This window comes from Notolepis coatsorum (genome assembly GCF_963971535.1).
Source record: "Notolepis coatsorum genome assembly, chromosome: 20".
NCBI lineage: Eukaryota > Metazoa > Chordata > Actinopteri > Aulopiformes > Paralepididae > Notolepis > Notolepis coatsorum.
Window position 1 is genome coordinate 39402030 of NC_140184.1, and position 26341 is coordinate 39428370.

General features: G+C 42.3%; 1 protein-coding gene across 1 annotated transcript in view; it reads left to right on the forward strand.

Moving 5' to 3' along the window:
* Positions 1–421: 421 nt before the first annotated feature.
* trpm5 (transient receptor potential cation channel, subfamily M, member 5) overlaps positions 422–26341 on the forward strand; it is a gene marked incomplete at both ends in the record, with an annotated part of 52057 nt that continues 26137 nt past the window's right edge. The window contains 17 exons of the mRNA XM_084337105.1: positions 422–433; positions 7058–7125; positions 8876–9032; positions 9240–9420; positions 9895–10061; positions 10335–10512; positions 11060–11124; positions 11456–11641; positions 12894–12993; positions 13309–13427; positions 14257–14595; positions 18176–18319; positions 20021–20144; positions 23022–23167; positions 24981–25093; positions 25329–25430; positions 25569–25824. Of these exons, the coding sequence (XP_084193231.1) occupies positions 422–433; positions 7058–7125; positions 8876–9032; positions 9240–9420; positions 9895–10061; positions 10335–10512; positions 11060–11124; positions 11456–11641; positions 12894–12993; positions 13309–13427; positions 14257–14595; positions 18176–18319; positions 20021–20144; positions 23022–23167; positions 24981–25093; positions 25329–25430; positions 25569–25824 (2457 nt within the window). The remainder of the gene's footprint in view (positions 434–7057; positions 7126–8875; positions 9033–9239; positions 9421–9894; positions 10062–10334; positions 10513–11059; positions 11125–11455; positions 11642–12893; positions 12994–13308; positions 13428–14256; positions 14596–18175; positions 18320–20020; positions 20145–23021; positions 23168–24980; positions 25094–25328; positions 25431–25568; positions 25825–26341) is intronic.

Sequence of the window (26341 nt, forward strand, 5' to 3'; positions counted from 1 at the left end):
CATACACAGTGGATGTCAGACACACGCCTAAGGGTGTCTGAGCGTGAAGAACACACGCAGAAGTTGTGGGACAGGCGTGAGAACGTGACACCAGGGGAATGACACTGCGTTGGGGCAGCAGATGGTGACCTCCTCCTCACTAGCCATCCATGGGGAGTGTCCAGGCATTCCTCCACACCAGTGGCCCTGTAGATAAAAGACCAAAATGACCATCTGGACTCTGCCTTCTGCCTCGTGTCCACAACATGGGCTCCCCCCACTTAACTGCAGTTTGCCTTTGTGGAGATGTTGAGGCGGGTGAGGGGAGAGAGGGTGTTGTCATGGGGATGCTGTTGAGGTTTTCAAAGCCCTAAAGAGTTGTTTCTGTTATTAGTGCCGTTTGGACAACAGGACAAGGAGACAAGGAAAGTTGTGCACAATGATGACAGCGCCGGTGAGACTTAGCGCTCTAAAACTGGAGCTGATGAAACCAACAACAATAAGACTGAACTCCAATCATCAAATAATTTATTCTAGAGGTTGTAACAAATGGAGAATTCAAGATTTTGTACTTATAGAACCCATACTCTTTACAAATGTATTCAATATACATGTGAGCGAACAGTATTTTCTAATCCTAAACAACCAAAAATCATCAAATCTATTTAGATTGATCATCTTTTGTCTTTTTCAATTACTGTTGATTGGTCAGAGCATCTAATGCTTCAGCTAATATCAGCAAAGGGGGGGAGCTTGTGGTTCTTTGGCACCTGCCCAAGGAATCTTGTTGACTCATATCCTTACCCTCTCTCTTTCCAATTTTGTTAAGTGAGGAGAATTTTGCACATGCCCACAGAGAAAGAAATCTCCACTATTATTAGAAGGCATTCAATTTCTGTATTTAACATCTAAACTCTCAATCAATGATCAATACAATGACTTATGTATTTAAGGGTGTATTTTTTTACATTTAGCTGATGCTTTTATCCCAACAGAACCTAGTATTTAGTTACTTAAATATACTGAGCAGTTGGTTGACATTTCCCATCATCCTTAATGGGATTGAAACAACAGTTGGAGTGTGACTGGTGCCCATGGGACCGTTTGAATATAGATTTCTTTGTTAATGGTTTCCTTGTTGCCTGGGGGGACTGGGCCATCTGCACTTAATGCAGAAATACTGCACTAACCATGTAGGTATAGGCTATTATACAAACATAACCGATGTAGGCCTGAATAGATGGACAATGTAGGCTAACCCTGAATGGAATTATAACAGGAGTGGTCTTCATTACAGTCGCTATCTGCCCAGCCTCACAACTTATCAGTGTTGTTAACTGATTATTTTTTTGTGTAAATGTGAATCCTCTTTTCAGCAGACACGAATTAAAAAGCATTACTATGCTGAGAGGAGCTGACAAATCGCAAATAAACATTAGCATTGTTTTGCGCCACGGATTAAGGACAATACAGTCGATTTGACTGTGAAAGCGGCCCTCGTGAAAAGAGACGAGTTGAGGATGTGGGGGGTCGTAGAGCTAATTAGAAAAAAAGGCTTATTTGCAGGTGAAAATAGATGCCACACACTACCAATAACACTCCTCGATATCTCTTTCAACTGTGCCGCCGATGATTGCTCATGTTTTTTTTTTAATGCGCACATAAATTGCATGTCTATGATTGACGTGATAATAGTGAAATGATTGAGTGGAAACATGTGTGATGTTATCTGGAGAATAATATTTCAAAGATTAAAAACAACTGAAATTGAAAACAAATAAACTATTGTTATGATACTCGGTATATGATATTGGGTGGTAAAGTTATGCAAAACGTATAAGTATTGACATAATTGTAGAGTGAGCTATTTAAGTGAACTTCACGACATAAAAAAACAGTTAATCTTCATCTGAGTTCATAAAATAGGCTGTTGTCTGAATTCAAATCCATATTTATCTACTGCCTATGTCTTACTCCGTATTCATTACTATTGTCCAATGGTGTATCCATATTACAATGTACATACTCATATTATTTACATCACTGGCCAGATCCACCACTACACATTAGCTTATCATAATATAACTAACTCTAGATGCGAACTCATGATGACAAATTAATTGAATCTAATAGCATAGCCTAATATCAATAATAAACCAACAAGCACAAATATCCCATAATAATAATATAGACTACTACTAATAATAATACAAAGAAGTTGAATATATAGAAAAATAGTTTTATTTAGTCATTTCACATCTTACTTTTAAACAGAAAATAATATATTAAAGCGTTTCAGAAACATACAAGGCATGTCTTGGTTGACAATGACAACAATAAAGGAAATATAATTCTTAAAGGAATTAAATAATAGTGAGCATAAATAAACTTAAATAAAACATTGACATTGGTTGAATTTTAACCTAATTTCACAATACATTAAATAGACAATGGTTAAATTGCATTCAATACATGAATGTGGTTGCAGTGAAGAAAGGCATGCTATAATATATAGCATCCATAATGCATGTCCTTATGCCGTTTATCATCTCATCGTATTCTTTTCCGAAGGGTTTGCTCACTGGAATTTGTGAAAAAAGAATTGAGACTGGTCTTCGTTTCTGACGTCCTTTTCCTCTTCACGAAGAAATCTGTAAAGACATGAGATTTATTTGATTAGTATGTCACGTAATTGTAGCCTGTGCGCGTTGTGTGGCCCACGAATTACAAATAAATCAATTAGATATACATTTATTGTCATACCTGTTATTTGAGCATTGCTTGTGTGGCTGGCTACTCTTTCCGATAATGTCCTCTTTCGTTGCATGGGTGTTGCTTCATTTGACAACTTGTGAGTATTAGAGATGTCAAGATTCTCCAGGTTAATCTTGACATGATGGCAGTGTAGAGTCTCTTCGTGCGATGGACTTTCATTGTGGCAGCTACGAATGGAGGTGTCTTCTGCGTGCATGTCCTCATCCTGCGCGGACTCCTGGTAGAAAACATGAGATGTCTGCAGGGGTGTCTCTTCCCACTCGTATCTGCCAGGTAGTGGCTTATCAGTTTCGAAGTTGAAATTCCACCGGCGTGCGTCCTGTTCCGCGATTTCTTTCAGGTTCGCCTTCAAGTCGCGGCTCAGCTGATCATGATCGACCGGTCCAAATAGATTTCTGCACACCAAGCCAATGGTAGTTTCTCTGTGCATAATGGTTCTATCTAATGCGGGAGTCATTACTTTCCTTGTAAGTCCTCTTGTGTATTTTAAAGTTAAGGGGAAAACAACCTAATGTGGTCTACTCCACGACTGACCGCTTCTCTGGACATAACAGAGGGACAGGCCTATTTAAAGCCTCTGGGCGCACGCAGATCTTTGTATGGTATAGCCCTCACAATGGGCGGCCCGTGCTTATTGGCTGTAGCTTATCACAGCTCCCATTCAGATCTATTTGTATAGCTTGATGGGGGGTAAACATATGGGTGTGGGTGAGGGGTGGTTTGGAATGGCGCCAAATTGGAATGACTTTTGCCTCCCCATTTTGTGCTTATTTGCATGCACTGCAGGCATTTCTGCCTATGGACAACGACTGCGACATCGTGCCGAAATTTTTATTGATTGATTGATTGATTGAAAACTTTATTAACAGATTGCAGAATGGGTACAATACAGTACGGCTCAATACAAACAATTGGGTCCCCCATTTTCAATTCATCAAGACATTTATGACATAGATATACAGTATGTTTCATCCTGACATTTATGACATACAACTTGTACATACAATACAATACAAGATATACAGATATACACTTATACAGTACTGTTAATGAGAAAGAGATCATACAAAATATATATATTCGAGGGCATTGCATTTACCGGGGCCAGTTTCGAATTGCAGCCAACTGCTCGTTGAGAGCGGTTTTGAAGGAGGGTTTTGTGGCATGGCATGGGACTAGCCTAATTCAAATTGGGATAAATGTGGAGCAACATAACATATAGGGCAACTCTTCATGTCAGCAGGTCATGATAAGCTAATATCAACTTTAATATAAGGAAGATTAATTTATGAATGATCAACTCAACTCCAGTCTGTCTTTAGTTTTCTATGAGGTGCATGTCGATCTTAAAATTAGATACTTTCTGTTGTTGTTATTCATGATGATGATAATGATGATGATGATGATGGTGATGAATTATACGACGAAGAGCAGAATTATAATGTGCATTGATCATAAAGATTAGACTACATTTAGTAAAAAGGAGATGCACCTGTTGACTACCTGCAGTTATTGGTAGAATGTAATTTGTGAGTCTAGGTTTTGAAATATAGCTCATTGTAAGAGGCTTCTGTTGCTCACTGATGAAGGCCTTCAGGCAGAAAGGGTTGTGATAGGTTGTTTGTGCAATTGTGCTTGATTAAGTTGTTTGTGCTTTGCATCCAATATGTTGAAAATAATTTGTTCAGCTAACTTCTGACTCCTAGTGGTCAATACTAGTATTGACATTTCCACGTTGAAGCCATAGTGAAGCATTTATTTGGCTTTTTATAATTTATTTATTATTATTATTGTTTTAATTTATTTATTGCGGAAACAGCTTTCATGGTCCTTTTAAGGTATGACTCCATGGCCTATACGAAGAACATTCACAGCACACTTTGCCCACCAATATGAAAAATTACACAGATAATATGTATAAGTTATAATGCTATAATACGTAACTATATGAGTTGTTCATGCGATAGAACTGAGACTTGGTCCTGATGAGAGTGGCGTGCAGGTGCTGATAGATATGCAAAGGTTATGGTTATCAACACAGGCTGCAATTGGTGGGCAGGGCGGGGTGGGTGTGTTTCCGGGACTGTGTTCACCTGTTTACTACTTCCTGATGGAGTCAAGGGTTCACCTGGAACAAGCCTTGTAAAAGAAACCCTTTAAGTTGGATACCTGGCGTTGGCACAGGGGCAGGAGATGAGCACAACACTAAACCTCACAGCTATGCAGGATAGAGACACACCTCTAGTAAGTATGGCTGCTTGTTGTTTTGTGTGTTTTGTTATACATAGATGAAGGAAAGGTGACCTGTTTCCATGATAAATGTGTTTACACTTTGGTGGATAGATTCACTTGCATATTGGATGCCATAAAATGCTTTAGGGTTCAAGTGGGGAGGGTTCATGAAAACGAAATACAATTAGTAAACCAAGGCATGTAAGTTAATTAAAACAGACCTCTTGTCATGACCAGAAATATAACCCCATTAGATCCCACAATTTTTTATTATGCTTCTTAGATCCACCAGACAATTTTAAGTTTCCTTGAGTGTTTCTATTGGAACCAGCCCTTGGATTACTTTGTGCCTATGAAGGAAGCAAATCCACACTGATACATCATTATTGTACTCCATTTTGTGTGTTAATTCAGATAATTGCCCATTTTTAATTATGTAATGTTCCTCATTTGCTGTTTTTGCCGTCCAGATTCGGGCAGGTACAGATGTCATTTGTCATTTATGTGACAGTGACTGTATTATGTCTGTATGTATGTTCTGGATATGAAGAGTGAATAAATGATAATAATAATAATACTAATTAAAAGAAATATATATAAATACAGACAGTTAACAAAACTAAGATGTTTTTCTTTTGGAAATACAAGACGTTTTGTACAGTGAACGTCACTAAATTATTTGGTTATATTTTTTCCAACGACCTCTCTGTATCACTTTACTTTAGGAGGCATAATAATAATGATCCACATAGGGACTAATAAAGGACTATAACAAACTGCTGATTAACCATCAGTTAGTCTGAGATCTGATGACTCAGTGCAGGGAAATCCTCCCAGAATGGCTTCTATTTTACTTCAATTCCAGTGACACATTAAATAACTATCCATTTGACTCTACTCTCAGATCCCCATTTCCTACCTGCTTACCTCACATTCCAGAAGTTAATCATCAGTTAAATATTATTTTATTGCATTAACATATCATATCTTCAGGTAGCAGTATAACAATAACAATCTTGTTATATTACAGTATGTAAATGATTTAAGACATATGTAGAGATGGTGACATGATGCTCCGCAGACGTCTGTGTGGCCCTGTAGTGGCTCATAGCGTATACACAACAAATCCAGGGACCCATTACACCATATTCTTCTTATTCTTCACCTTTAATCATGTATAGAGTGACACACACACACACACACACACACACACACACACACACACACACACACACACACACACACACACACACACACACACACACACACACACACACACACACACACACACACACACACACACACACACACACACGAACACATGGCTGTCCCTCTCTCTCTAGTATTTCATGCAAATGCTGCAGTTTGCATGGGCGATATAGTCTTTCCCCCCACACACCCTGCCCTGCCCTGTAGTCAAATAAATCCCTTCCCAAAGGGATGCTTGCTTTTACATAAACTATAAATATGTTTAAACATTTAAAAATTGATATGTTGGCCGTTTGCCTTGTGTAAACCATACCAACCATTACCCAAATAAATGTGACTAAGTGACCAGGGAAGCAATGTGCTGTATGGGGACTGGACACTTCTGGTTGTTAGACCAATGAGAATGCAGTATATGATTGCATCATATATTTTTTTATCATTTACAAGCAGCAGAACTACCTACTAGGTAAATGAGCTCCATCGAGAAAAGCCAGTTTAGAATTAAATGCAAATAGATAATCGTTGTCAGTAGTGGGTGATATCTTTTCTTTTTGCATATTCATTTGATTCGTTTGCAGAAGTTCTTACAGTGTATTGTAATGTTAGGTATGTTCTATAAAGCTTGTATTGTCAAAAACACTTGATTTATTTTTGGAAATATATTCTTGCTAATGTGCCTGTAGCTGCAGCAACCGCATTTGCAATATTTAGTGTATAATGTAATAATGAAAATGCTACCGCCTTTGCATTGACCAAAATATCCCTTTCGCATGCGCTTGCAGGAAAGTATGGTCGAGTGATTAATGAAATGTCTGACGTAAAATGTATATACTATCTTGTGGCATCTTTTTCTTGTTCACAGGGGGCGCTACACCCACAGAGACAGTGTCTACGATGTGGGGACACACTGGAGTGGTCGAAAGAACACAGGTGTGTGTGTGTGTGTGTGTGTGTGTGTGTGTGTGTGTGTGTGTGTGTGTGTGTGTGTGTGTGTGTGTGTGTGTGTGTGTGTGTGTGTGTGCGTGCGTGCATGCGTGTGTCAGAGAGGTGTCAGAGAGGCCAGCTTTCCATTACACACTTTCACTGTGCGTCACGTTGTTTGTAGAGCTAAATCTATATTTGTATCTTTATTATAGCTATGGATACAATAGCTGTCAGTCATTTGATAGTAAGAAACTTCCGTTCAAGATGCAAAAAAGAAATCATTTTTCCATTCATACGTTCCCGTTTTATACCGTGGTGAATATGAGTGTTATTTCGGAATGATCAGGGCTAATTCCTGGGAGGCTATTTATAAGCCGCAATGTGTATTATACCAAATCCATTGGCGTTTTGTCCCTACACACGCTACAATTAAAAAATCAAATGCATATGATAGGTATTATGTTTCATCATGAATGCATGAAAGGGGGGGGGGGTCGTTTCTGATTAATTGATTGCCAATAACGGCATTCGTTATTACCACAACATACGCTGATCAGGGAGATGGCTATGAAACCAATGCACGATCAGGCTGAAATTGACGTCAAATTGTTCTCACCTGTGGCCGGTGGGATTCCAAAAAGAATATTCCAATTATTTGATCGCCATCTGGTAGATCGTATGTCCATTTGGTCGACGACATAACCCACCACAGCATAATGAATCGGGGGTCCCGAAAACGATTCAATGCGATCGGGTGAAGCCCTAGGTTAGTAGAAAAGAGCGCCCAGAGCGTTTTCAGTGTGGCACCCAGTCTGGAACAGGGGTTACTGCATTCTCGATACAGCGCTACAAGCAGGATCTGGCCGGTACTGCACCTTCGGAGTCCCAATATGCCTTTTACATGCAAAATACAGCTCCCTGACATTGAATAGGGTATTAAAATCGAATAAAATGGAAAAATATCTAAAAACGTATATACCTTTTTGGCCGTTAACCGCTGGCACCCAATAACGTATATATACGTGGTTGGCCGGGAATGTGTTAAGGATTGCCTAGATTAATGACCAGGAATACATGGGCAAATATCCCTGGGCCCTGGACCACCAAAGGTCTCGAGAGCCCCAGGTTTGTGTGCAGATGAATTACATAAATTTCAAATGGAATATGTGCCCATGTAAGCATAGTTTTAATTAAAAGGGGCCCCAGCATAATGGTTAGAGGCCCCAATTTTGTCAGATTTCCTCCATCAGAAAGAGGGACGAGTGAGCCCATAACACTCTCTTGCCCTGAGGCCCCCTAGTGGCATAATCCGGCTATGCATATTAAGATTATTGATAGTTTGCAAGATTCTCTGTTAAATATCAACTGGGATAGATAGCCATGCTGTGGTAGAAACAATACTTTCTATATCCATAGATATCCATAAAACATGTTGAACATCAACTGTTCCTTTATTTATCCCCTTCGGGAAATTAAGGAAGTGCATAGGTTCCACTGAGATTTTAACTCAAATAGCTGGATTGAGTCCAGCCCAGAGTGCTAACCGTTACACCATGGAACCATGTGACATCTGCAACATCGTAATTATATACATTTGTGATGCATGGGCACGAACAATTGACCTATCTCAAACCCAGCCCTGATCCTCCAATCACAACGTTTTTGTCAGAGAAGCCACAGTTGTGATTGAGGATCAAGAAAATAACTATATGGCAGTTAGTGGATTTGTAAAGAGTCTCATGTATGTTATATGCAGCGTCCTGCTGGGCTGTCCATGCTGCTCTCCACTGGACGAAGCTCTGGAGGGTATGGGGGGCATGGTCAGAGGCAGAGCGGAGAGGGAGAGAAGCACCTGGACAGCAGGAAGAGTTGGCGACATCGACTTTACTGGCTCTAGTCACACGAGAGGAAAGGTGGGACCCAAAGCCATAGCATATAATGTACCTTACTATGCTGTATCATGTTGACTGGTTTATCAAGAAAGGGAAGATTCTGATGACCTTCTTGATAGCCTTGAAAGGCCGAGAAGTGTTTATTATTTGTTATTAATTTTGTATTAAATAATCCATTTGAACTTTGAACAGATATGCAAATGTTTTTGACTTTTCCTCTTCATCTAGTTTGTGAGGGTGCGCAGCTCAACAGACCCGGTGTTGATCTACCAGATGCTGACAGAGCAGTGGGGCCTAGCTCCTCCACACCTGGTGGTGGAGCTGGTGGGAGGAGATGAGTTGGCCCAGATGAAGCCCTGGCTTAGGGACACAGTGAGAAAAGGACTGGTGAAGGCTGCACAGAGCACAGGTGACGACAACATAGGCATTTTCAGGGTTATTATAGAGGTTGATTGAAAAGTCACATAATCTAGTAGATATTATCCTTTGGCTGCTTCAGAACCCCCCTTTTGAATTTTCTTCACCAGATTTAGATTTGATTTGATTGACTGTTTTCTATCATGAATCTGTGTGGAGCTGTAGAGTGCGTCAGTTACGTCATGGTACTCCATGGATTTTTAAATGCTTACACTTATTCAGTCAGTTCAGAATGCTCTGAGGTGATTCAAGTGGTAGATTTTTGTTGAACTGCTTCTGAAAAAGGTGGAAAAAACGTGGTGGAAAAAAAGCCTAGCCTGTATAAAACTAAAAGCCTGTTAAAGACTTCTGCCAACCTTACATGGTGTTAGTATCAGCGACTGGTTGGAAGCTAGTTATTATGACAAGAATCACATACAATTCCTGTGCTTCTTTGTCCTTCAATGATGTTGCTTCCCACAAACAGGGGCCTGGATTCTGACCAGTGGGCTTCGTTTTGGCATCACCAAGCACCTGGGCCAGGCAGTGCGAGACCACGCCCTGGCCAGCACCTCCTCTAAGGTTCGGGTGGTGGCCATCGGTATTGCACCCTGGAACATGATTCACAACAGAGAGGCTCTGCTCACTGCCAAGGTCAATACTAACTCAATATAGGACCTATTGCCTGTCTAACTGTTAACAATCAATCCTTTCTGTTCCTTTCTGAAAGTGCTTTTCTCTTCGTGTTCATGCTCTGCTTTCCCATAAAAACCTTTAGCAGGATACTTGTGGAGAGAGAAAAAACAATGGCATTTCATGAATGATCTATATGAAAATGGCTGCATTCATATAATAATTTGTCCAAACCTTTTTACTTTGGGTAAGTGCATCAACCTATGTATACGTCTGTACCTCCTCGTCCCATAGGCAGATGAGCCTGCTGTATACACATCACAGGACATGCCCCACGGGGCAGTCTACTCTCTGGACGGTCACCACTCCCACTTTGTGCTGGTAGAGGAGGACCCCCGCAGACTGGGAGCCACTAGTGAGACGAGGGTCAAGCTGCTCAAGCACATCTCTCTTCAGCGCACAGGCTATGGAGGTGTGGCCTCATCTACTATGCATTGTTTTACTATGCATTGTTACAAAGTGTTACTTATACAGGAAGAGACTGAGTCTGAGTGTGAGACTATCCAGCAGCCTGGAGGTTTCAGGCATGTGACCACCATACATCCATGATTCCATGGACATGAACAAGGACACACAGTGGCATAGATGCAAAGCATTCTCGCATAGATTGAACTGGTCTTACACAAAGTGCCATGCCTGTGAGCAGCCACTAGGGGCAGAGTGGCTAAATGTGAGCAAATGACTGATTGAATGAATGAATGAGTGAGTTAGTGACATTGCCAGTCATAGAAGTGCTTTGCATAAAAACAATTAAAAGAAAAAGGCAGTGTGTGGTTATAATGAAGTAACTGTATATCAAATTCAAACACGTGATTCACCTAATGTGAACGGATCAATTTGACATTACATACAAGTCTCTTCTCACGTTAGGCCAGTGTTACACATGCAACCGCTCATTCGATTCAGTCACAAGTTGTAAATAAACTCCATTTTCAATAGTGACACTTCATCTCCTGCAGGAACAGGCAGCTTTGAAATTCCTGTGCTGTGTCTGTTGGTCCACGGTGAACCTAAGATTTTAAAGGTTAGTTTGATCTGGCTGAAACAATTAATACATCTGAAAGGGGTATTTCTTTAGTTATGTAAAACAGGTACAATCTGGTTTAGAATCTTCTGTGATCTGGGCCTGAGAATTAGATTTTTAATCTTAGCTAGACTAGAGCCTGATTCTTCCATAATAATACTAAAGTAAACCTCTGTTCACGTCTGTTTGAAGCCAGTGTAAAGTGTTTATATTTTGTTTGTAAAACTAGAGCCGTAGCCACAGAGGTTATTAACCTTTTCCAGTTGAATAGTTACTTCATCACACTGATATGCTTTGTGAGTCTCTGGTAAACACCATTTCCTTTCCACAGAGGATGTACAAGGGCATTGGTAATGCCACACCGTGGCTGATACTAGCAGGATCAGGGGGTGTGGCCAACATCCTGGTCACACTAATGGAAAGGGGCTGCTGGGATATGGACAGCGTCCAGGATCTGCTTTTGGACACCTTTCCCAATGCCCACCACAGCACAGATATCAACAACTGGGTCAAGCTGGTGAGATATTTGCATAGAGAGAGAGAGAGAGAGAAAGAGAGAGATACATATATATATATATAGAGAGAGAGAGAGAGAGAGAGAGAGAGAGAGAGAGAGAGAGAGAGAGAGAGAGAGAGAGAGAGAGAGAGAGAGAGAGAGACAAAGAAAGGGAGAGAGAAACATATATCTGTATATCTGTATATATATATATATATATATATATATATATATATATATATATATATATATATATATATATATATATATAAATAGAGAGAGAGAGTATATATGTATATAAATAGAGAGAGAGAGAGAGAGAGAGAGAGAGAGAGAGAGAGAGAGAGAGAGAGAGAGAGAGAGAGAGAGAGAGAGAGAGAGAGAGAGAGAGAGAGAGAGAGAGAGAGAGAGAGAGGGGGGGGGGGGCGGACAGGGAGGATACAGTGTTTGTATCAGATTTGAGTTGACTTTATGGATCATGAAGAAAGAAAAGCAGGGAAAGGGAGAGCAGCTTTGGCTTCAGCCCCACATCAGGAGCTGTCATCCTGGCTGGCTGGATGAAGGAAGGTGAGGCCTGTGTTGGTGGAGGAGGTGGCTGGGGGAGAAGAGGGGGAGGAAAGCTGCTCATAACTGGGAAGGCTATCCTGGCTGAGGAGGAAACTGGAGGTCCCAGCACTGCGTGGCCTCCCCCTGCCTGCACTGACCATGTCCCTTTGGTCAAGCAGACAAGTGAGGGAGAGAGAGAGAGAGAGAGAGAGAGAGAGAGAGAGAGAGAGAGAGAGAGAGAGAGAGAGAGAGAGAGAGAGAGAGAGAGAGAGTTGGGCCAAGACATGGGATTTTCACATTTCCACATATATTCTCCATTTCTGTAGGATGGTTTAATTATATCTGATCAATATCTTATGTGAGAGATCTAGCACATACAGTATTAATAGTTTTATTTATTAGTGGAATAATGACAAGTCAAACAAGTATTTCACTGGCTGAGCACATTCTTGATTAGCACCGCAGTAGAGGGAGAAACCAGAACTCATGGATAATATAAGAGTATCATAAAGCATGGGCAGTTGAGTTGGTTGGAAAGTTGAGTGCTGAAACGCATCCATTTGTACCTTTCTGCTGCACTTGATGTATTATCCCTGAGTGCTGGTATCCTCCTCTATGGTAACATTTGATTACTGTTGATACTTTACGGTGATGGAAAATAAAACTGTATTCATTAATTCATTCTATTTATCAAAAACATGACTTTGTGTTTGTTTGCCTGCCTCAGATTCAGAAGATATTGGATAATGGTCATCTCCTCACTGTTCATGATCCAGAACAGGAGAGCTCAGAGTTGGATACGGTCATTCTCAAAGCCCTAGTCAAAGGTATTATATGTTCCTCAAAACAAACGATCAAATGAAATGTTTTCAGCTTGGCCTATTGCTGGGCCGGTTGGTGTTGTGAGTTGAGAATTGAACTTTGAATACCTCACAGATAGATTTAACAACCTTTAAACCCCTGACTAGTGTTGATGTTGATGTGTGTGTGTATATATATATATATATATATATATATATATATATATATATATATATATATATATATATATATATATATATATATATATATATATATATATATATATATATATATATATATATGTGTGTGTGTGTGTGTGCGTGTGTGTGTGTGTGTGTCAGCCTGCAAAAGCCAAAGCCAAGAGGCTCAAGACTTCTTGGATGAGTTGAAGCTGGCGGTGGCCTGGAACAGGGTGGACATCGCTAAGAGTGACATCTTCAATGGTGATGTGGAATGGAGGGTGAGAAAGAAATTGTATTAAGAGTTTGTCATAATGTTATTAATAATGTTTGTTTGTTTCTGTTCAGTAAAACAATTGTTTGTCATAATCCTGTCATAATCCATTCATTAAGGATTCAAATAAAGGCTCAATCTATAAGACAATTGAAAAACACAGGGTAGCCTCAACAGTGAAAGAATATAACTGCATTTTTAAAGGGTTAATAAAGTTGCAAAAAATGTATAGACAAACCAGAATATATTAAGTAATCTAAAATTAACTGTATTGAGCTCCAAAATATTTTACCATGGCACCTGGTTAGTGTGTGTGTGTGTGTGTGTGTGTGTGTGTGTGTGTGTGTGTGTGTGTGTGTGTGTGTGTGTGTGTGTGTGTGTGTAGTGTGTGTGTGTGTGTGTGTGTGTGTGTGTGTGTGTGTGTACGCACGTGCATGGGTGCATGATCTTTGTGTCTGTATCTAGTGACTAGGAAGAGTTGGTAGGACTATTGTGCGCAGCATTTATATCACAATATCACAGAAGTGATAATGAGCTGTTGGCATGAAGGAGATACTGATGCTGTCCGATAAACCTTACGCTTCCAAAAATGCAATGTTTCAAATTAAGAAAATCTTGCTCTCAGATTGCGAGCTAGATCTTAGCTAGAACTTAGAACGTAGAACACAATGGGTTACTGTTCCATAACCATTCAAAGTAAAAAAGAAAAAAGAAATGTGAGGTATATGCAGCAGCTTTCACCTAACACCAGCAATATGATACTGACTATCACTATACTATCAGTCTGACTCAGAGAAATTGCTCACCATGGTAACATGGATCTATGACCTCTGCAGGCATGTGACCTTGAGGACGTGATGATGGACGCGCTGATCAACGACAAGCCAGACTTTGTGCGACTCTTTGTGGACAACGGCGTGAACCTGGGTGAGTTCCTAACCTATGGTCGCCTGCAGGAGCTCTATTGGTCTGTTTCAGAGAAGAGCCTCCTATATAACCTGCTCCTCAAGAAGTACCAAGAGAAACAGCTCCTGTTAGGCACAGCCAGGACCCCAGTGGTCCCTGGGCACCACCCTCCTGAGCAGAAGCCTCGCTTCACCCTGCATGAGGTGTCCAAAGTGCTAAAGGATTTCCTTCATGACTCCTGCAAAGGCTTCTACCAGAAGATTTCTACAGTGAGTAATCAACAATATTCCAAAAGTTATAGCCATCGATGTTGCAACAGTTACTGTATGTCAATTGATGACTGCAGTGAATTACATGGCCTTTTGTACTACTCACAGTGTTAGGTCATGTTCAAAATCATAGTATCATGTTCAAAAGCATGATACATATTCTATGACCTCTATTGAGATGGAACTAGGGCTGTATTCATATATTACCTCTATTAAGATGGAACTCAGACTGCATTCAGATCTATGACCTCTATTGAGATGTAACTAGGGATGCACTCAGATCCAGGTAAAGTATGATGCATATTCTATAACCTTTGTTGAGATGGAACTAGGGCTGTATTCATATATTACCTCTATTAAGATGGAACTCAGACTGCATTCAGATCTATGACCTCTATTGAGATGGAACTAGGGGTGCATTCAGATCTATGACCTCTATTGAGATGGAACTAGGGGTGCATTCAGATCTATGACCTATATTAAGATGGAACTAGGACTGCATTCAGATCTATGACCTCTATTAAGATGGAACTAGAACTGCATTCAGATCTATGACCTCTATTAAGAGGGAACTATGGATGCATTCAGATCCAGGTCAAATCTTTGTTTTTTTCTCATTGAGTCAAGATGTCTGAATGAAAAATGGCTCTGTCATGTACAAAAGTCTAAGGACCACACAGAATAATAGCTGGAGCGGGCTGTACATGAGCAGAAACAGCCCCTCTCAGTAAAATGCTTTTCAAAACAGTCCCGGGTAGGCAGATAGTAAACAAAGACGTTTCAAATGGTAAATTATGTTTATTGTAATGTGGGGCTTCCAACCCACGGCCTTTTCCCAAAGGGAAAAGGGATGTTGTCAGTGGGGATTTCAACCCACAACACACACACGGCACGGTGGTGTAGTGGTTAACACTGTCGCCTCACAGCAAGAAGGTCCAGGGTTCGAATCCTGCTTGGGGACCAGGTTTCCATGATGCCAGTTACCCAGGTGGGGTATCTCCCAGGCCTTTCTGTGTGGAGTTTGCATGTTCTCCCCGTGCTCGCAAGGGTTTCCCCCCCCGATAAGATAAAACCCAATGGAAAAACATGCACAACAACAAGATCGCTAACGCTGTGGCGTCCTTGACGAAGACGGACAGGAGCACTTGGATTGGTCCCCTGGCGCGGCTCACGTTGACGCCTGTCTGCTCCCGGCTGCCCTTGGGGGGGAAGGACAACGGGATGGGTTAATCGCAGATACGAATTGCATGCATGCATCGCATGTGTGCCAATTGATGACCTCGGAGCAGGTCCTAAATTATCAATTATCATTTAATTATCATTACACAAAGGGAAAGGGTAAGGGGAGAACAAACAAGGTGAGAATAATAATAAACAAGGCAAACCCTAACCACACAACCACATGCCACGTGGTTGGCAATCTGGGAACAAAGGAACACCACTCTAACCATGTAGCTTACAGTGTAGGATGAATCTAAAATGGCCAACAATATACATACCCCCCACAGGGTTTGGTCCACGCAGGCAGCACATAATCAAAAGTCCATACACAGTGGCAATTGGCATAAACAAGCACAATAATAATAACTACACAATAGTGGCAAACAGAGGCAACATCACTCCACTTGGTCACTGGCAAATGACACAGTGAGGCGCCCAGACATGTGTGTGCTGTCAGGTATTTGTCTACCCACCCCTCTCGAGGTGATTGCCATCAGCTGTCATTCATTAGGCAATCAGCACTCTTCAGTGTAGGGACGGGCAGCACCTGACAGGGAAAGAAAGAGACAGCATTAGCTCTCATGTTCACACACACACACATCATATACAAAACACAACACATTAAATATACTAACCTGATGTTCAGAAGGTGTCATAAATACAGTAATAATGGTAATGACCAACCCACGTACCAAGGTACGTCACAGGCTCCCAAATAAAGTAGGATTCTGTTATGAGGGAAGGGACATCTATGTTCCATTGACTTGTTTTTCCTCCCTTCCTCAAAGGGCAATGGGTCACACAAGCTGCCAGCATGAAGTGTATTACACAATGTAATGCTCCACAAGGTCATTCATTCCGTGCAGAATAAAACATAATGTATAATGACCAGAGAATCGTGCATATTTACATTTACATTTAGTCATTTAGCTGACGCTTTGATCCAAAGCGACTTACAACAAGTCAGCAGGAGGGGTACACCTCTGGCGGCTAAGGGTAAATGGCATTGATTGTCCAGTAGTGCTGAGCCTGAGTGCTACACTCTGAGTGCATAGTAGTATAGACATATATTATTAGCATAGTAGGCATATTATGTATAGTAGCATAGTACATAGTAGATAGTAGTATAGACATAGAAGCATAGTACATAATAGTAAAAGACAGTAAAAGAGTTATTTTTCCTTTTTTTAAATTCAGATATTGATTGATGAAGTGTGTTTTTAGTCGACGGCTATCCTTACTATGATGGGAAGATAGAGAATAGCCTGCTTTGTTTTCGATGACCCCCCAGGAGCCTGAATAGGAGTGGGTCTCAGGCAGCCAGAAGATGCAGAGTGTAGGGATCTTGAGGGTGTGTAGTTAGAGACCATTGACCGGAGGTAAGGAGGGAGCCGTTCCCCTCATTGCACAGAATGCCGGGTCAAGAACCTTGAACTGGGAAGCTAGTGCAGGTCACTGAGAAGTGGGGTGACATGTGCTGACTTTGGTAGGTTGGAGATCAGGCGGGCCGCTGTTGAAATGCCTTGGTGGCACAAGCCAATAAACCAGCTTGCAGGTTCAGTTTGAGGTTGTCATCAAGGTGGAAATGTTGGACAGGCAGGCTAAGATCCATTCAGAGACTTGTGTATCTGAGTGGGGAAATGAAAGGAAGAGTTTAGTGTCATCAGCATAGCAGTGGTATAAGGCATGAGAGGTGGTAAGAGCTAAGTTGCTTTATTCAAATCTGCAGAAAATTGAAACCTTGTGGCTGTTAGAGGTAACTGCACTTTGTTTAAACATGTTGAATAAGAGAAAACAGCCACACAAAATAAATGTATTCAGCAAACTAACTTTAGGCACTGTTTTACCTTTGAGTCGTTTACATTTTATGCTTTCGAAATGAGACCATAGCCGTTTATGGATTCCACAGCACTGGTGATGCTGGACCAGGAGAGTTTTGTATGCATCACTGTTGGGAGGTTTTTCTGTTGTCCAGCCTAACTCAGCCCAACTCCATGATTTAAGGTTCCATAGTGCAGGTTTAAAGTGAATTCCCTTAATGTTTAGGTGGACATCTTTTTCTTTCCCTAAAGTGAAATATTGAAAATATTTTAATTATATCAACTGGAGTGTTCCCTTACCTTTCTTCCCTTCTGGGGAACCATATGGCATTACTTGTGGTAAGACCGGAGGAATTTCCTCACCAGAAGGCTCACTAAAGGCAAAACAATGAGGGGAGGGAAGATGCTATAACATGGATCCAACTGCAGCCTGTATAACCCTGTCATGGCAAGGTAACTAGGTAAACTTTGTTAATGTTAGTCCTCCTGGAATCACAAGATATTTGACTATACTATGCCATCTGCCTGTGTGTTCAAAGGATAAACCAGCCAAGGGACGTCTGTTCCACAACCAGAAGAACCCGGCAGAGCTGGAGGAATGTTGTGAACATCCCTGGAGAGACCTCTTCCTCTGGGCTGTTCTTCAGAACAGACAGCAGATGGCTAATTACTTCTGGGCCATGGTCAGTTCTGCCAGGTCAAGAGGAGGGGATGGTAAAGTGTGCAGACTAGGGTGGGAAACAACACTTTTGCTCCATCTGTCACATTGTCTGATGAATTCAAATGTTTCACTACTCACCCTGAATTATTCCCAGACAAAATTGATGTTTGAATACAATCTCACACAGAGAAGAACACCTGCAAAAATGGCTGGTGGAATTGATAAACTAACCAACCAGCAGCCAAAATCTACCAGCATTGTGGCTGGTATTAATTTCCTACCCCGGCCAATCATCAATCATCTTGTCCTTGGATTTTGCTTCCATGTTCTTTGTAGCTCAGTGGCCTGAGTGCATAACACCTGCTATTTCATGTGTTGATATCATTCTCCTGGAACATCATTATTTGACTTTGACTGATAAAACGTTCAAATAGGCTGATATGTCATTATTTGATGTAAGTGCACTCGTTTCCCAAAGGTCAGCCCAGAAACGTCCCGTGCAGAGCAATATAGAAAGAAAGAAAGAAAGAAAGAAAGAAAGAAAGAAAGAAAGAAAGAAAGAAAGAAAGAAAGAAAGAAAGAAAGAAAGAAAGAAAGAAAGAAAGAAAATCCAGGCAGGGGGAGGGGTCTCTGTAGATAAACACATTGTCACACACTTGTAGTTTGTGTTAAGTGATGATTGAGAGGGATTATGTTTGTATGAGTCTATATAGTTCTATTTTATCATTTTATCATTATACCTTTAAAACGTTGTACTGGGGTAGATGTACTTGTATAACATGTTGTACCTACCACACAGACAGCTATGGATGAGAATGGATCTGTTCAGTAGCCAAAAGCTATCAGAGTGCAGCTCAGGTTAGCGTAGCTTGGCTCTTAATGGGGTGTACCAATCTGCCAGCTCTGATTCATCGCTGTCCTATGGCAGAGGCAGCCGCAAGGTACCAACCTGCTCGTCAGGAGCAGTCAGGGGTTCAGTGGCTCAGGGTTCAGTGGCTCAGGGACACACACTTAGATGACTGCTCGAGCCACTGTTGGTTAAATGTGCCATTTGTGTCACTTGGTCTGGGTTCAGACTTATATGTATTGCACTGCTGAAACCAATGAAACCAAGCCTGTGGTTCCTGGATCTGGGAGCACAGCAGAATGATGAGGGCTTGCACTTGGCAGGCGCCAGTCAGCCCTGGAAAAAATTATAAATGGTATATTTATACTCATTGAGTTGAGCCAAGCTATCTTCCCTTCAAGAGCATTATTCAAATGAGGATCAAGTAGGCTCTGTCGTCTGCTTCATGGCTTTATTTTAGTGCCTGTATTGGCAGTTGAAAAGCAAACAGAGTTAGATAAGTATGTGCTGAGGAAGACACGCACGCACGCACGCACACACACACACACACACACACACACACACACACACACACACACACACACACACACACACACACACACACACACACACACACACACACACACACACACACACACACACACACACACACACACACACACACACACACACACACACACACACACACACACACACACACACACACACACACACACACACACACACACACACACAGTGAGTTGCAGGCTCTGAACATGGAGTCTTCAGGTGAACTTGTAAATGTTGGCATATTCACAACATTAGATTCTGCAAAAGTCCTCTTAGGCTGAGTCTAATATATTGACATTGGGTTCAGCCTTTCTTTCAATATTTCAGGGCCCAGAGGCTGTTGCAGCAGCACTGGCTGGTTGTAAGATCCTGAAGGAGATGGCTCGCCTAGAGTCTGAGGCTAAGTCTGCACGCAGTATGAAGGAAGCCAAGTATGAGCAGTTTGCCCTTGGTGAGAGATTTTTTGATGACAGCTATTACCAATACCACCTTCTCCCTGCTGAGAGTGCTAAACTAAGTTCCAGTGTGATCCACTGCTTTTCCTGATCAGTATAGACTTGCATAATTAGTTTGGCGACTATTAACCCGTTCACTACCACACTACAAAGGGTTAAACCTTTCACTACCACACTACAGAAGGTTAACCCCATTCACTACCACACTACAAAGGGTTAACCCTTTCACTATCACACTACAGAAGGTTAACATTTCACTACCACACTACAGACAGTTAACCAAGCATAGAACCAAGGGCTAAAACCCACCTCACCCCTGCCCATTTTAACAACCTAGGATGGCTTAGAGTAGACAGAGTACAGCAACTTGCAATGGGCCTGGTCTACAAGATACACTGACTACACCACTATGGTACTCATGTATATGTCGAAATACTTCCCAAAGGACAGTGAATACCACGACCACAACACCAGAGGGAGTTACACAAATCATGTCCAACCCAGATTCGGCTCAAACAAGGGACTAAACACGTTTCGCAATTATGACACAACAATGTGGAATGCCCTACCCACAGCCGTAAAATAATGTGAATCTCTACCCACCTTCAAAACCGCTCTAAAAAAGCACCTACGGGAGCCGCAATTCGAAACTGGCCCCGGTAAATGTCCAAACCCCCCCAGTAGAATCAGGAAGCGACGAGGGCGGCGTGTCCCTCCCGCGTGTAGTCTTTTACCAACAAACTTGCAGTTCCGCGTTCGCGTTCTGCGGTCTGATTGGCCACTGACGTACGCTCTCTCTACGCCCAAACAGCGTGTTAGGCTAGTTCTGCCTCTAACTAACAGCCTGCAGCCTGCTCGCTAGTTCTGCCTCTAACCTCTAACAGCCTATCCAATTCATATCAATCGAAATAACGTATTGTTTTCATCCCTCTATATTAACGTGATTCCATCAACACAACATAAATGTTAAAAACACGACAAGACAGAGCGGTCAGGTGGCGTAGCGGAGATTGCGTTCGTCACCAACACCGGAGACGCTGGATTCGCCTGTCCAGCTCACAGCTCCGGCGTTGTCACCAGCTTGGCTGGCCGTTCACACTAATACAATTGGCTGTATTAGAGGGTGGGAAAGCTGGCGGGGTGGGTCCGGGTCGTTGTAAACAGCGACTCCTACAGTTCGGTCGGGGCGCCTGCTCAGCGCGGATAGGATCTAAGGGGGGTAGTGTGATCCTTCCACACGTTACACCCTCTTAGTGAGAGTCCGCGCTGCCAGGTGAAAAGAAGCGGTTGATTGGCTAGACGTGTGTCGGAGGAAGCACGTGATAGCCTCCACTCTCCCAGACCGACTGTGGGGGGTAAGTGCGCAGCGACCAGGAAGGGGATTGGGAATTGGCATAACGACTAACATTGGGATGGGAGAAAATCGGAGGAAAAAGGAGGGGGGAAAAGATCAATAAAAAAAACAAAAAAAGCACGACAAGACAGTTTGCATCACTTCCCACGGTTCTCTGCACTTATTCTAACGATAGTGTGGTAGTTGTTGCCACGGTATTGGGTCTTTGGGTGAATACTTCATTGGCGGGGAATAAGAACACTGATAGCGGTGTGTGGACCGTCCTGCGAGCCCCAGGCCACCGTCCCGCGAGCCCCAGACCACCGTCCCGCGAGCTCCAGACCACCGTCCCACGAGCCCCAGACCACCGCCCCGCGAGCCCCAGACCACCGCCCCGCGAGACTTGTTTCCCGTGCACCTAAAATTCTACCTGGTCTCGCGGGACGGTGGTCTGGGGCTCGCGGGACGGTGGTCTGGTGCTCGCAGGACGGTCCACACACCGCTATCAGTGTTCTACTTCCCCGCCAATGAAGTATTCACCCAAAGACCCAATACCGTGGCAACAACTACCACACTACCGGTAGAATAAGTGCCGAGAACCGTGGGAAGTGATGCAAACTGTCTCACGTTAATATAGAGAGATGAAAACAATACGACAATACGTTATTTCGATTGATATGAATTGGATAGGCTGTTAGAGGTTAGAGGCAGAACTAGCGAGCAGGCTGCAGGCTGTTGGAGGCAGAACTAGCGTAACGCACTGTTTGGGCGTAGAGAGAGCGTACGTCAGTGGCCAATCAGATCGCAGAACGCAAACGCGGAACTGCAAGTTTGTTGGTAAAAGACTACACGTGTCCCTCCCACACAGACCCTCGCCGCTGAGAGATCACGCTGTGCAGGTGAAAAAGATGCGATGGCTGCCTCCTCGAGTACCGGAGGGGACACGTGATGCAAGGCTTCGTCCACATTGCAGCCGGCTTGTGGGAGGCATGGCCTAACAACGTTCGAGACAGGGGAGGGTAGAATTGGACAATACGAAATTGGGGACGGGAGAAAAAATTTAAAATGGGGAGAAAAAGTAGATAAAAAAATAAAAAATTGTGTGTATTGAACCGTACTGTATTGTACCCATTCTGCAATAGGTGAATACAATTTTAAATCAATCAATCAATCAATCAATCAATAAGCTCTAATCCATTTTCTCTGAAAGAGACATCTAACATCTTTCTATGTGTCAAGTCTCATCGCTTTGATTCCCAACGTGTTGCTTTGATTCCCAACGTGTTGCTTTGATTCCCAACGTGTTGTTTTGACTCCTAACATCTTGCTTTGATTCCTAAAGTGTTGCACACAGCTCTTGGTATTGGGTTTAAAAATTGGGGAAATACATCTACGGTTACTCTTCATTTGTCATTCTTTACGAGACAAAATGTGTCCTCGGTCACACACTGATTTCACCCAGACAGTAAATTATTTGAAATTTCAGTTTTTCGTTTTTTTGTTGAATGGTCAGTTCACTACCACTGTGTTATTCTGACAGATTTGTTTGGGGAGTGTTATTCAAACAGTGAAGACAGGGCATATGCTCTGCTGGTGAGGCGAACTCGCTGCTGGAGCAAATCCACCATCCTCAACCTGGCCACAGAGGCAGATGCCAAATGCTTCTTTGCCCATGATGGAGTGCAGGTAAAAAGAGGGGACACAAAATATAGTATTTGTATTTGTACCAATTTCACTGTTCCTTTGAGTTATGTTAAGGTTTGTAAATTTTGGCACCATTTCAACTGTTCCTTTGATTGATTCAAGGGTTAGGGTTGGAAAGAATTGTATATAATCCTATATTTACATTCTTCACATTTGACGAGTGACAGGTAGCTAAGCATGCTGTTCCTTCCTGGTGTTGAAATACTGTAAATCACTAATTACTCCTACACTGTTCTGCAGACAACAATCCTCATCACTACAAATAACCCATCAGTGTTCTTTTGATTTTGACAACAGGCAGCAAGTTCCGGGACAATAAACACTTGAATCAAAGTGTGCAGACAAAATAATGTGATTGTTGTTACTGTCTGTGTATTATTACCATATTTAGTATCAAGTCATCTAGTCTCCACTCACTGGGTGGGGGGGGGGGGGGGGGGGGGTTAAGTGGTTGTTCAATACCGCTTTACAATAAAGGAAACGTTTGCCAAATTAAATCAACAGAATCATCCAATAGGAAATGGCTTGTGTGGACAATGTAAACTGTAGGAATGATGAGAGAAATCGGGCATGAAATGAAATACACTGTAATTGTCCTTTAACACTTTGACTGCCTAAAAACGCTTTACAGCGTCATTGCTGGCCATGCTAAAGTTGCCGGGGGACGCTGTACAGCGTCCTTATATCAATATTTCAAAAATCTGGAATCGGATTCATATTCCCCCTCCGCTGGCCTGAGATCCATCAGCAGGACCCACTGAGCTCTCTGGCGGTTCAGGAGCGCCATCTGGTGGCCGATCGGCGCAACTGCTTAACAGGAAGCGCAGTAGAGGTTTTGCTGGTCGGCCCTATTGCTTCCGGCCACTCGGGATAGGTTCCGGCACTCTAGCTTGTCACACTAGATAGCGATCGATTGCCAATAACTCGATAAACAACATGATTTGGACGTATATACCATTATACAAGCTGGAGATGGACCGGGTAATAATATATCCCATAATGATAAAATTTCTACTCGACGATGATCGCCCAACGGCGCGCGGAGACTGGGGTGAGTTTCAGCGTGTAACGTTACCATCTTCGATACTAACTGCTTTTATCAACATTTGACCCACATTAGATGATTGGTATAACGCTGCCCACGGAATTATAAACGCCCCCTCGCCCATCCGGTCAACATCAGATGACGTGTAGTAACTTCTAGAAGTACGTCTAGTTGGAATTTTTTATATCGCGCTGATTGCCATCAAACTGTATTTCATCATCAATATAATGCATTTGGGGCTATATATCACGTTCTGGAGAAAGCTGCAGAAAGAGATGAAAACATACTTATACATTAGACCATACTTTACTATGAATATGTGAATGAAAAAGTTTAACGTTGCTACACAATGAACAATACATATAGGACTTTGAATGGGCCCTAATAATGGCAATGTAGCAATAGAATTTAAAAAGTTATAGCCCTGCAAAGAAGGGGACTTTCTCCATAGACAAATAGCGCTGGCAATCTATGGTATATCATTAATTTAACCCAAGGCAACCAAAGTGTTAAACAGAAGTGAAAATGAGACTGCAGACAGACACACAGAGATGGGGGGGGGGGGGGGGGGGAGAATAGCAGCAACATATTCCATGGTGTATGGTGCCCTCTTGTGGTATATTGTATGAAAATGCCAATACCCTCTTAGTTGAGACTCTGACGTCTGAATTTAGGAACAAACACAAAGTGTTCATGTTTTCTCAGTTGACAGTAACTAAGTACTTGAGTACTTTTTTTTGTTTATTCCAGGCTCTCCTCACTAAGCTTTGGTGGGGTGCCATGACGACGGACAGAGCCATCTCCAAACTAGTGGTGTCTTTCTTCTGTCCTCCACTCATCTGGACCAACCTCATCAAGTTCAGGTGACCACTGCTGCAGGGTCACACACACCCTTTCGTAATAACATGTGACTATTGGCTTGTTAAAATTAAAACAATAACCATCGAAAGCTGCTTTCAGGTCTACATTTGTGTGTAAGCGAGTTGGTTGGTACGTGTGCCTGTGTGTGTGTGTCTGTGTCTGTGTCTGTGTGTGTGTGTGTGTGCGCGTGTGAGAGTGCATTCATAAACACTTAGCCTGAACTTACATGTGTTTCAGTGATGAGGAGTCGGACAGCCACGGTGGAGGAGAACAGTTCTCAGAGCTGGACAGTCTGGACACAGAGAAGGCTCTACTGCTCACAGATGATGGTGACCCTCTGTGAGTTTCCAATGAAATCAAACATATTTGTTTCCAAAGATAAGAGCGGAATTAATTACATTCCGGTTTTTATGTAGCAAGTGATAGAGTGATTGTCTTGATCCAGTGATCACCTTGTGCCCTCTGTTTACTTTCCAGAGAGACGCTGGGTGGCCCAGCAGCCCAGAGCAGCGCTTTCATGTGGTGGCGTTTCTTACTGCGGCGCTGGCAGCGCTTCTGGAGTGCTCCTGTCACTGTGTTCCTTGGCAACGTCATCATGTACTTTGCGTTCCTCTTCCTCTTCACCTACGTGCTCCTCTTAGACTTCCGCCCGGCGCCCCCTAGAGGTCCTGGAGCCCCAGAGATCATCCTCTACTTCTGGGTCTTCACCTTGGTGCTGGAGGAACTCAGACAGGTGGATATATAGAGGAGGCATCCTTCCTCCTCTTTACTGAAAAACCTTCTTTGTCTGTTTTCACAGCACAATCCATACTGTTCCTCACACTAGCAACCTGCTAGTTAGCCACAAAATTATGCAAAGACAGTGTTGTCAAGCTCCTGTCTGATTAGATTAGATTTAGATTTAAATGTATTGTCATCGTTCAGCACAAGTACAGTATAACTAAATAAGTTGGCATCTAACCAGAGTACTAAGTAACAGTAAACTGCACAACAATATGTTTATGTTTATTAGGATCCCCATTAGTCATCACCGACGTCTTGACTATTCTTCCTGTGGTCCTCACAGATATACACATACAAATATGAAACATTCAGCATAAATCAGTCATATATCACTTACATAATCAATAAAACAAAAGGTCATAGGTGAATCCATTTCACCATACCTTTATACAGTGTAACAAGTGATTATATGGAATACATATGTAACGGTTGTGACAACGTCACCTCAAACTTCGATGCCCCGAGTG